Source organism: Spermophilus citellus (genome assembly GCF_964194105.1).
Source record: "Spermophilus citellus genome assembly, chromosome: 5".
Lineage (NCBI taxonomy): Eukaryota > Metazoa > Chordata > Mammalia > Rodentia > Sciuridae > Spermophilus > Spermophilus citellus.
In genome coordinates, this window is record NC_138186.1 from 92,792,141 (window position 1) to 92,804,641 (window position 12,501).

The 12,501-nt window shown below is 31.8% G+C and overlaps 1 protein-coding gene across 9 annotated transcripts in view; it reads left to right on the plus strand.

Moving 5' to 3' along the window:
- DOP1A (DOP1 leucine zipper like protein A) overlaps positions 1-12,501 on the plus strand; it is a 120,846-nt gene that overhangs the window by 51,298 nt on the left and 57,047 nt on the right. For all 9 annotated transcript variants that reach the window (XR_014022110.1, XR_014022111.1, XR_014022112.1 and 6 more), the window contains exons 8-13: positions 575-684; positions 1,745-1,853; positions 3,223-3,343; positions 5,365-5,484; positions 7,229-7,343; positions 8,139-8,369. Coding sequence is in view for 2 of the 9 variants with exons in the window: in XM_081295169.1 (XP_081151295.1) it covers positions 575-684; positions 1,745-1,853; positions 3,223-3,343; positions 5,365-5,484; positions 7,229-7,343; positions 8,139-8,369 (806 nt within the window). In the remaining 7 variants the exon portion in view is untranslated. The remainder of the gene's footprint in view (positions 1-574; positions 685-1,744; positions 1,854-3,222; positions 3,344-5,364; positions 5,485-7,228; positions 7,344-8,138; positions 8,370-12,501) is intronic.

Here is a 12,501-nt window from a genome sequence, read left to right on the forward strand (position 1 = left end):
GTGAAAAAAAACTATGTTTTTCTTGTAAGTGCACAAAAAAAGAACTATCATTGGTGTATTATATGAAGAAATTTCAGAAGCTTCTTAGTCAAAGAGGCTATTTGAATCCATAATCAATATGATAACAAAATTTTTAAAATGTTCAAGTCATTAAAGGACTAGTAAATACCAATATCTCACATATGGTACAGGTCTCCCAATCAGGCAATAAAACATACTCTTTGATCTTTTATACTTTCTGTGAATTTTTGGCCTGTCCACACAACTTACTGCTAGGAATGAGAGCCCATAATTTTAATTATATTAGATATTGTGAGTCTTCAGTTATTTCAATCTCAGTAAAAATTTTTTTTGGGGGGTGGACAATAATTCTGGAAGAATATTATCAAATTTATATATTGAATTGGTTTTCCTTTATTAAACTATCTAAAATGATCTCTCTTGCTGACATTGAATGGGCTACTAATTGGTAAGTGCTTAGTGCTGTTTTTGAGATATTTGCTGTTTTGGTGTTTAGTAAGCAACAGTTTTGAGAATTTCATTTTAATTCATTTTGTGATTTATTTTCATGGAGGTTTTGATAACAACGGTGCTATCATAGGACCCAGAAGCACAAGACACAGTAATCCTGAAGAACATGCCACTTACTATTTCACTACCTTTTCAAAAGAATTGTTGGTCCAGGTAATAAGTGCTTTCATTGTTCTTTGCTTACTCGGTAACCACTAAAGTTACTAAAAAAAAAAAAAAAAAAAAAAAAAAAAAATCAGACAAATCTTGCTTAATTGAATACATAGTTGAAGGGGCAGAGACAAGACTCAGAAACTTCCTATGAATAATCTAATAGACTATAATGAGACTATAATGAGATAATGCTACAATAAAATCAGTAATCATAAGCTACACTGTCATATAAGGCCAAAGGTTTTTTGTCTCCTTATTTTGTTGTTTTCATAACTTTTAAAAGATAGTTGCATCCTCTCACATTTCTGCCTCTGAAAGTTGGAGCTTTTCCAAAAGTAGGCTAAGACCTGTATTATTTTCTAAAAAGCCCCAGGAAATTTGGGCTGTAACAGGAATCTAAATGTGGCAAAATTGCCACTATAATGGAAAGTTAAAATGATTCATAGATTTGTTTCATATTAATTTAAGTTTTATGTATTAGAGATATCTCAAATTGAGAAAATTCATGATATCTGAAGCATTTTAATGAGGTTATATGCTGAGTTTTGAGTCACTAATGGCAAAATAATTGTGTAACAGCAGATAATGCCATGATGACAGGGCCTAGTTTGGAGATCATGATCTTAAAAAGAAACATTTTATTGGGAGGGCAAACACTCAACTCATGAATATGTCTTTCTTGATTATTTTTGATTCTTTTACTTTTTTTCCTAGAGAAAATGTATCCACTGTTTTCTTCTCTCCAGAGAGATGAAAATAGCATTTTTCTTCCTGTCAGAGGAAGAAGGTATCACAAAAGCAGGAAGATATATAAATCTCCATTGCATGTGGTTATATATATATTTTTTTAGAATTTTTAATATTTATTTTTTAGTTCTCGGCGGACACAACATCTTTGTTGGTATGTGGTGCTGAGGATCGAACCCAGGCCGCACGCATGCCAGGCGAGCGCGCTACCACTTGAGCCACATCCCCAGCCCGCATGTGGTTATATTTTAAAATATTTTTTCTTTAAAAATTTTCTGTTACTAAATGACTAGTGTACTTTTCTGTTTTAAAGGCAATGGTGGGAATCTTACAAGTGAATGGATTTGGAGAAGAGAGCACTCTAATGCAGGATCTAAAACCTTTTCGTATTTTAATCAGTTTGCTGGACAAACCTGAGCTAGGTAATATATACTGCTGTTTAAACATGACATGTGGTAGTTTTATATTGCTTCATAATAAAATTAAGACAAAGTCATTAGGAAAATTGCTATATTTGTTTTTATTTTTTTATTTTGAGACAGAGTCTCACTAAGTTGATTAGGGCCTTACTAAGTTGCTAAGACTGTCTTTGAACTTATGGTCCTCCTGCCTTAGCCTCCTGAGTCTCTGGGATTACAAGCATGTGCCACCACACCCCACAGGAAAATTGCAGTATTTTGATGGGTTTTAAATACAAGTTCTCAAATTTTTTTTTTCTAAAGTTCATTCTTCAAAGTTAAGAGATTACAAGTATGCATACAGCCTGTATATTATCAACAGACCTAGTACTTTTTGCTGCATATGTAGCAGAAGAGTTATGATTTCAAGATGTTTTATTCAAGTTCTTCTTAATCCTTATTAAATAACTGAAATTGAATAATTTCTGATCTATTGTAACTAACTGGTAGTTCATGAAATTCAAGGACTGAAGAAGAAATATTTTTATTATATTTCTCCTCTTCCCCACAATGCTTTTTATTCTGTTGTCCATTTCTTCACTGTATATTTGTTATATTTTAGATCTATTGGGAAGTTAATTATTATATTTGAGACAGAAATTAATAAAAATATAAATATTATAAATAATGAAATCAGAAAGTATGTAATTTCTTCAAATTACATACAGCTGTTTTAGCAAATAGGACAAAACTCATCAAGTCTCAAAGTGAAAAATGAATACTTTAAAATATAAAAATAACAAGTTCAATCAGTGGCTTTAGAAGGTTTACATTTTAGGTATTATAATGAAGCTGAGAAAAAATTTTAAAGGAAATTGGCATCTGTTATAGCAATAAAATTTAGCTTTATGTATTTTACAATTATTTAATTAATAGTTGTAATGCCAGTTTTATTTTACTGAATAAAAAATATATTCTGGGAGCTATGCTTGTACCTTACAAAGGAGTAGCCCAATACCCCTTAGTATATAAATATTTTTCCTAATTCTTAAAACTGCCTTCTAAGTTTGGTATTTATTATCCTTATTCAGAATAGGAAATTAAAGCTCTAAGAAGTTAAATAACTTATCCAAGTAAACAGAACTATTAACTGACCAAACTAGTTGTCTTGGTTCTGTCATTTCTCTAATATGTGAATCTATACTTTAAATAGACATATGTTCCATTATTTGTTAACAAGTTTCTCAAATTGTGAAGTTAATTTTAGATTCTGAATATAAATTTTTTAAAAATGTTTGTTTTAAATCATCTTTTAATTGGGCCAATTTCCAGATAATCAAGGTTTGCCATTGCTAATTAATTACTGTCTTTAATTTGTATATTATTATTTTAGGACCTGTAATTCTAGAAGATGTTCTGATTGAAGTGTTTAGAACATTATATTCTCAATGCAAAGCAGAATTGGATCTTCAAATGGAACCACCCTTCAGCAAGGATCATGCTCAGTTAAGCAGGTAGATTACTAAAAAATTCAGCATGACATAAAAATATCCTCACTTATTAATATTGATAAAGTAGATACTACTCAGTCAATGTAACTTGAAGTACTAGTAATAACTGGTGGAACTTTATGTTTGATGAGTAAAATGAAGTTTAAAATATCACTATATTTTAATAGTATATAGTATCCTAATTAACTGGCCTCATTATTCAAGCAGAACTTTAAGCATGACAGTACAACCACCACATTCCAGAGTTTGCTTTTAATCACACCAGTTTAGCAAATTAGATTTAGGCAGTTAATGTACATATATTGGCTCCAAGAGATTACATTTACCAGATGCACAGGAGAGTGCCACATGTCAGTTAATAAAGGGAGTTGTATCTTGCTTGGTAACCAGTCCTGGTTGTTTGTATAAGATAGTGCCTCTTGGTGACTTGACATACTCAGATTATACGATCACAAAAAGAGGAAGATGGAATAAAAAGCCACTGGATATTCACTTATTTTAAGTTTATTTCTTCTTTCAGGTAAATACATATTTTTTAATGCCTGGGACAAATAATATAATATTTGCACATCCTGTTCCCAAAGACAGTAACAGAATACATGCTGATATTCTTTTTCTTCTCTGCTTGAACAAACTACTTCTTTTCTAGTAACATCTGTCATTATAATATGACAAAAATTCTAAGGCTATACATTATTTAATTTGCATTTCATTGTTATCTCCTTTGTGTTAAGAGATACCCTAGACTTTCCTAAAGCATACTTTTATTTGCATATAAAAGCATTTTAAGACAGTTTTTTATTTCCGATGTTATAAAACCCTGTATTTTTTTATTGTTTTTTTTTTTTTTTTTTTGGTACTGGTATTGAACTAAGGGGAACTTCACTGCGCCACATCTCCAGCCCTATTTTGTATTTTATTTACAGACAGGGTCTCACTGAGTTGCTTAGTGCGTCACTGTTGCTGAGGCTGGCTTTGAACTCGTGATCCTCCTATCTCAGCCTTGCAAGCCACTAGTATTATAGGCATGCACCTTACAATAACCTTTATTTTAGTTAGAAAAGTTAATGATGAACCTAGCACTATATTCCATACTCTACCTGAGAATTGATCGTGCCCAATATAGTTTTAGTCTTTTCTGCTGTCACCTACTAGTTGTATTTACAGTATCTCACTCTATAAAAACATTTTTTAATTGTTAGAAAGGGTTAAAATATTAAAGTATTTTATTGCTATTGCAGGAGAAAAATAGATAAGTAATAGTCTGAAGGGCTAAGGGTAGCCATTTGAAATAACAAAATGATTTTTCCTTCATTAAATTTCGATAATAATGGCTTTTTATGATAGTAGTCCTATTTGTTCTTAGTTTTCAAGGTAAGAATAATAATAAGGGTGAAACTGATCAAAATAAACTTTCCCTTTCTTTCCTGAAAGATGGTGGAATGAGATGGACATCATTACCCTAGGTACATGTATGACTGCACATATGATGTTACACTACTTTGTGTACAACCAGAGAAATGAAAAGTTGTGCTGCTATTGTGTACAGTGAATCAAAATGCATTCTGTTTTTACATATACCTAATTAAAATAAATTAACTAACTAAAAAAAGAAATTCCTAAATAGCATAGGAAAGAATGCAAAGTTCTTCAGAATCAAGGCTGTTAAAATCAAATTACTACTGATGTGCCAAAGTTTGGTGCAAAGTTAAGAGTTATGCACTTAAAAAGTTTTAAAAGAATTTCCTGTTCTTTTGTAGTTTTTATTATGCAGAGAATTATGCAAGCCTAATTTCTGATCTTGATCATACATTTGAATTATGAAAACTCAAAAGTGTGAAAAATAATTACGTAGAAAGTAACAGGAGTGTAATAGATAAAAATGATTTGTTGCAATCCTTTTACTAGCACATTTTCTAGTAGCTACCTAGGAGTATGTGTGCCCTAATAATATTGCACTCAAATTTAAATTTGAAAAACAAATATTAATATTTTTTAGTTTTTGTTTCTTTTCTTTTCTTTAGTAAATTAAGGGAAAACAAGAAAACAGCAGAGCTGATTAAAACTGCCAACCTTCTCTTTAATTCCTTTGAACCTTATTATATGTGGGATTACGTTGCTCGTTGGTTTGAAGAATGTTGTAGGTATGTTAAACTATTTAATAACATCCAATGCCAACATTTGATTTTTTTAATTGTTCAATCTAATGATAATAATGTTCTAATGATAATAATACATTCTATTACTGAAAACTATTAATTATGTACTAGCCATAATCTGGCTCTACCATGTCACTCTAGGATAAAAAATCATTGATCATATAATCTTAGAATTAGAAAGCAGCTTAAAGATGAGATAGTCATTTACCAGTATAGATGAAAGATTTTACCTCTCTAGCCTATAGTAAGTAATCCAGCTTTTGTTTGTCAGAGAGAAGATAGCAGGTATGCTGTTGGGAAAGTGTGCTGAAGCACACTTTGATTAAAACTCCCTTGGTCGTTTCTGTGTTTTTAAAGCTATAGGATTAGCCCATATTGTCAATGGTAAGCAATACCTCTTAGGATATAAAACCTAAAAAAAAAATGGTTTGAAAATTTTAGAATGCTAACAAACCAGAGTAAAATCTAACTGGATTCTAGTTTAAATCCTCTCAAAACCAAATTAACCTCTCAAGCCTCAGGGAGCACATAGTCAGAAAGTAAACATATATAATCTTTGGTTTAAGAGTCTTTCAAGATATAAATGTTACTGTTATTTGTGAATTTCTTTAATGACTTATAAGGTTGTTTGCTTTCACATTTGGCAGAGTTGAACACCCAGTGAAAAGCATTATAGTAGGCATATAGATAATCCTCCTTTAAAGATCTTATTATGGGTCAAGTAAGACATGCACATGTATATTCCTAGTATTAAATTAAAATTTTTAAATGCCTCAGATTAAAATATAGAAATGCAGAGGAATTATGAATATATTTTTATTACCTGACCTTACCCTAGATTTTTACCTTCTATGTTCACAAACATACATCTACCCTTCTGTTTATTTCTGTGTTCACAGACACATATCCATGCATCTTGAGCTAACATGAACTACTCACTGAACGCACATTACCTTTTATGAAGCTGAATTTTTTTGCTATTCTTTATAAATATTCTGCCCTCTTCACCCATTGCTAAAGTCCTACACAGAAGTCACCTACCTTTCAATAGCCTTCCTTGACTGCCTCACATCACCCATCAGAATCAACTACTCCTGCAATGTTGATGTAGTCATTTGTCTGTGTGCTTATATTTCTTACTGTGCAGGGACTATATCATATTCTTTGTATCTTCAGAGTATAGGGCAATGTATGGTAATATAGGATTAATATCATTTAATATGAATGTTTGTTGGAGGAATGATCTCTACTACTTGGATAAGAAGAGACTTCCTGGAAGAGGTAACATCTATTCTCAGACCTGAAAAGATAGATACACTCTAGATGTGAGAGAATGAAGTTGGGGAGGATAGTAGTCCAGGAGGACAAAATGGTTTAAACAAAGCCCCTAATTTTAGACATCAACTAGCAAATAATTCATTTTTAACTAGGAGATGATGTCTATAGTGGGGGCAATGGTAAATAAGTCCCCAAAAGTAAGATCCATCCAGAATACCGGAAAGTACGGGATAGGAGTTTCAGTTAGAACTAGGAATCTTGCTTTGAGAATTCTCCACAGAGGTACAGTAATGTCCTGTAAAAGGGAAAAGAGAATATGTCATAACCAGAACATTACAATTACCATGCATGACCCATTTTTGACTTGGCTCTCATTAGAAAGACATTGATATTGTCCATGTATTAATATCACTTGATAGTATACTTGATAAAGTGAATTTTGTCCTTTTAGGAGGACACTGCACGCCAGACTTCAGATTGGGCCTGGAGATAGTAGTGAGTCATCTGAGTTACAACTGACCAATTTCTGCTTACTGGTGGATTTTTTGTTGGATATAGTTTCTTTGGTAAGACCACCTTGGTAACAAAATATCAAGGAAATCTAAAACCATAGTCCAGATATTTCATGTTGGAGATAAAATCTCATCTTCAAATAAATTTCATCATTTTTTTTTCTTCTTTATGGTGTTGAGTTTAACCCAGGACCTAATGTATGCTAGGCAAGTGCTCTACCACTGAGCTATTCCTCCAGCCCCAAATAAATTTTATCTTTAAAATTAAATTGATTTACTTCCCTTGTATATAGTTTTTTTTTCATAAAATTGTCAAGTGTTTTGTCCTCTGATGTGTATATATGTATATAAAATACATGGAATATACTTTCTAACTGCATGTTATAAAATCTTAACTGTTCAGTATGTGGTAATGTAATGCTGCATTTGTATTCATTAATGGTTCTTTCTATTAAATGAAGACTGTTGGAAATCTTTTCCCCTTATGTTTTCTCTCCTCAATTTTTTGCTTTCTCATTTTGAAGCCTACTAGAAGTATGAGGGTGCTGTGTCAGGTATGACATTCAGCCTGTTTTGTTTTTAACTGATTCTATTCACTTTTGTTATAAGTTCAATAATATAGCAGATAAAACTGGGGTTATTTTATAACATATGCTTTGAAATACTTAAATTGAGAATTTGGGGATAGAAATTTTATGTCATCAATAATAAATTAACTATACAGTGTTAATTAAGAGCATGATATCTGTAAAATGAGTGAAATTATTGCTGAATTTGTATAGATTGAAAAATAGTATGATTTTGAAGTTATAAATGTTTAATTATTTCTTATTTCACTTTTTTCCCCAGGAGACTTATATTGAAATCCAGACAGAACACTTGCCCCAGTTGCTTCTCAGGATGATTTCTGCCCTGACAAGCCACCTCCAAACATTGCGGTTACCTGAGCTCACAGATTCTCTCAGGCTGTGCTCAAAGATTCTTAGCAAGGTTCAACCTCCACTGTTATCTGCTGGCACTGGAGGTGTGTTGCAATTTGCAAATGGGCAGAATACGGTCAAAGAATGGGAAGACAAAAAGGTAATTCTAGCTGCTTTTTGGTTATTATACCAGTTATAGTTTTTCAAAACAGAAGTTTCTGAGTTAAATCATTTTTACACAAGCATTTAACAGTGATATCTTCTTAGACCCAAGAGCTATAGCAATAGAACATTTTGTAGGCCTTTTTTTTAAAATCTGTATTAGTATTTTCCAGTAGAAGTGGTCATGTATATGTAATTCATATCATGTGCAACCAGAAGAATGAGGAGTTATATTCCATTTATATATGTGTCAAAATGCATTCTACTGTCATGTATAACTAATTAGAACAAATAAAAAATTAAAATAAATAAAAATTACAATGCAAGTAATATATGTAAAGTATTTTATACTTATGACTCCATTCAAATACTAAATTTTTATGAGAAATACTTGGTCTCTATTGAATTTGTAAAATTTACATTTGAAAAATTGGAGTCACATATCCAAGTTGTTTCAGAGTTTTTAATATCTAAATTATTAATGCTAAAATTTAAATAAAATTTCAAATTTAATTCCTTATTCAAACGAGCCACTTTTTACATTGTCAGTAGTTATACATGGCTACAGGCTACCAAATTGGATAACCAATCTATATGTAAACTATACTATTCATTTTCACTTGCATCAGTCTTATCACTATCCTCTTAAAATTTAGATGGTTAGTCTTCTCAGTCATCCAGGTGTTTAATACTTTCTTAATGAAACTGAGTAGAATATTATAATAATTTTAATGTCTTACCAGTAATAAACTTAAACAACTCTGAAACACTTAGGGAAAAATCAATAATTTAAAAGTTTTCCATAATAACATTAAAATTGTTAGTAAACATGAATGAAAACATTCAACTGAATTATATAATAATGATTACATTGAATTTAGGCACAGTGGCAGTCCCTTAAAACAAAGATTTGAAAATTTCTAGAGTATCGAGTTTATTGCCTACATCCTAGGTTTATTTAATTGACCTTACTTTTTTTTTTTCCTTTAGTTGCTTTTTTTCCCCTAGACAGGCAAAATATATTTTAGGATGATCTCACGCAAACTTTCCCACCAGGAATTAATCCTAAACTTTTTTTCTTGGTCCATTTCATATGTGAAATGAAATTACCAAGCTTTTTGTCAATTTAAATGTACTATAGGATTATCCTATAGAAACTTAAACCAGTTTGTCTTGTTTTCTTTAAAACCTGATCATGATATATATATATATATATATATATATATATATATATATATATATATTGTGTCTATACCATTGCTGGAAATTTGTTTTATTGCACTTTTTCCTTAAATTATGCTGCTGAGATTTTCTTAGAAATAAAACTCAACTAGGTGTTAACTAATTTTGAGACTTTGGTTTTCATTTGATTGAAATTAATGAGAGTAAAAGAAGGAAGACCCTCAGCATTCTTTCAATAGCATATTCAAATACATGAAGATTCACTATGTAGAAAATATCCAGGGGCCTTCTTAGTGTATATGAGTAAGGTAAATGGTAACATCTACTCATATTAAATGAAGGACAGTTAAATAATATATATATATTTTTAATTATAAAGTGTCATTAACCCTGTTAGAGTATGCCTTTCCCCATCTATGGTTTTCTCCTCTGCCTCCAGACCATGTATTTTTTTCATATATTTTTATTGAGTACAATATATTATCTTTGCCTGGATGTATGAAAATTGATCATACTTAAAAGCTGAAGTTGTTTTTCTGTTTTCCATTTTTTAATGTGTAAGTGAAGGACTGACTTTTTAAAAAAATTATAAATCTATCCAGATAAGATGTGACATGCCTGTAATTCCAGCTACTCAGGAGGCTGAGGCAGGAGGACCACAAGTTTGAAGTCAGTCAGGGTAACTTGACAAGACTTTGTCTCAGGATAAAATTTAAAAAGCAGAAGAGGTGTGGATGTAACTCAGTGGTAGAGCACTTGCCTAGTACATGCTAGGCCCTGGATTCAATTCCCAGTATGTGGGGAAAAATGATAAATCTTATTTGACTCTATTTACTTCATGCATTTTTTTAAATTATTGTACTTGATCTGTATACTCAAATACCCAAAATGTCATTGCTTTCTATTTTCAGAAAGATGTTTTATTACAAAATTATGCATATATATGAATATATGTATCTATGTAATATATTTTATACCAATCAATATAATAATTGTATGCAAGTTCAGTTAAATTTATAGCCTTGAACTAACTGAATATCATCATTTTATGACCCTTTTGTTAAGAATAATACAAAAATAATTTTACAATATTTTAAATTTTATCATTTGAGAAGGTCTTTTAAAAAATGTACATAATTTTAGATGGTCACCAAACTTTTCAATGGAGAAAATTTGGTTAGTAAGTTCTATTCTGATAGCCACCTCTAAATTTGGCAAAGTACTCTTACTCATGTGCTTTGGTGAAAAGAACATAGTTTAAATCACCTCATCTGAGCTATTCTAATAATTGCTAAGCTTATCCACTATGACTTGGGCAGGGTTTTTTCTTTTTGTTTTTAACCTTCCTGAGCCTCAGTTTTCTTACCTTTGAAATAGGGAAAACCACATTTCTTCATTCAACACTCACTCTGTTAGGCATCAGCTATCCAGTGGTGAATTAGGAAGTCTCTACAATTCTCAACCCTTTTTTTCTAGATGGGAGACACATATTAAACAAGTGATTTCACATTTAATTATTGTTATTATTAATGTATGAAGTCTAAAGAGGTAGAAATGTGGAAAATGGGGTGACCTGCCCTAGGTTAGAGACAAATGAAAGTTTTCTTGAGAAGTATTTGAGTGAAACCCTACAGGAATTGGTAGAGTAGCGGCGAGTTAGAAAGAAGAAAGCGCAAGACAGAGGAAGGAACATTTGGAAAGAAAGATGTGGGCAGAAAGGAGCACTGTGCAGATGTGGCAATGTAGCTGTGAGGGAGATAGGGGCCAATGGTTGTAGAGCTGTTTTCATTGCACCAAGGCTTTTATCAGGAGTAATGGGAAGACATTGAAGGGAAAGTGGCATGATCAGATTTGTATATTAGAAAAATTGCTGTGGACTGGGGTTGTGGCTGAGAGGTAGGGCACTTGCCTAGCATACAAGAGGCACATAAAATAAAGATATGTGTCCACTTATAACTACATATTTAAAAAGAAATAAAAATTGCTGTGGTTACAGTGAGGATCTGAGAAACAAAAATGATGTGGGGAAACCTGAAGTAGCACAGGTGAAAGGTAGTGGTAATTTGTGCTAATAAGATGGGAGAGTGAAGAAAGAAATGGATGGATTAGCAATATATTTGGGAAAACAAATCAAAAAGACTTAGTGGTATATTTTAAGGATAATGAGTGATCACTAACATTTTCTGAGTGTTTGCTAAGAGCTAGGCATTGTAAAAAGTATACATTATTGTCATCTCAATTATAGTGGCCCTCCTTACCTACAGTTGCCCTTGCTAGCGTTTCACTTACACATGGTCAATAAGAGTCTTAATATATTAAATGGAAGATTCCTGAAATAAAATCCCTACATAAGTGAAGCGTTCATATCCTAACATTGGATCACAGTGCCTACATCATTCATCTCACTGCATCTCATCACGTAGGCATTGTATCATGTCATATCATCACAAAAAGAATAAGTACAGAAGATATTTTGAAACCACATTCACATAACTTTTATCAGTTTATTGTTGCTCTGTTACATGATTAGTTATTGTTAATATCTTACCATGCCTAACTTATAATTTAATCTATCATAGGTATGTCTGTATAGGAAATATCGTAGTATAAATAAGGTTCAGTACTATTCATGGTTTCAGGAATCCACTGGGGATCTTGGGACATTTCCCCCATGGATAAGGAGGGACTACACAGATTAGGAAATGGAGGTTTGGAGAGGCTAATAACTTGCTAAGAATCATATAGCTAGTGAGTGTCAAAGGCCCAACTGACATGGAGCCCACACCTATCGCTATTATACTGATATGGATGTGGGGGGAGTAAGAAAGGGGAGCAGAGATGGAAGAGGTACAAAAAATAACTCCTAGGTTTCTATCTTAATGGCTTTCATGAGCAGTAGTGTCATTAACTGAAGCAAGGAACATTGGGTAAGACAGCTTTGAGCAACA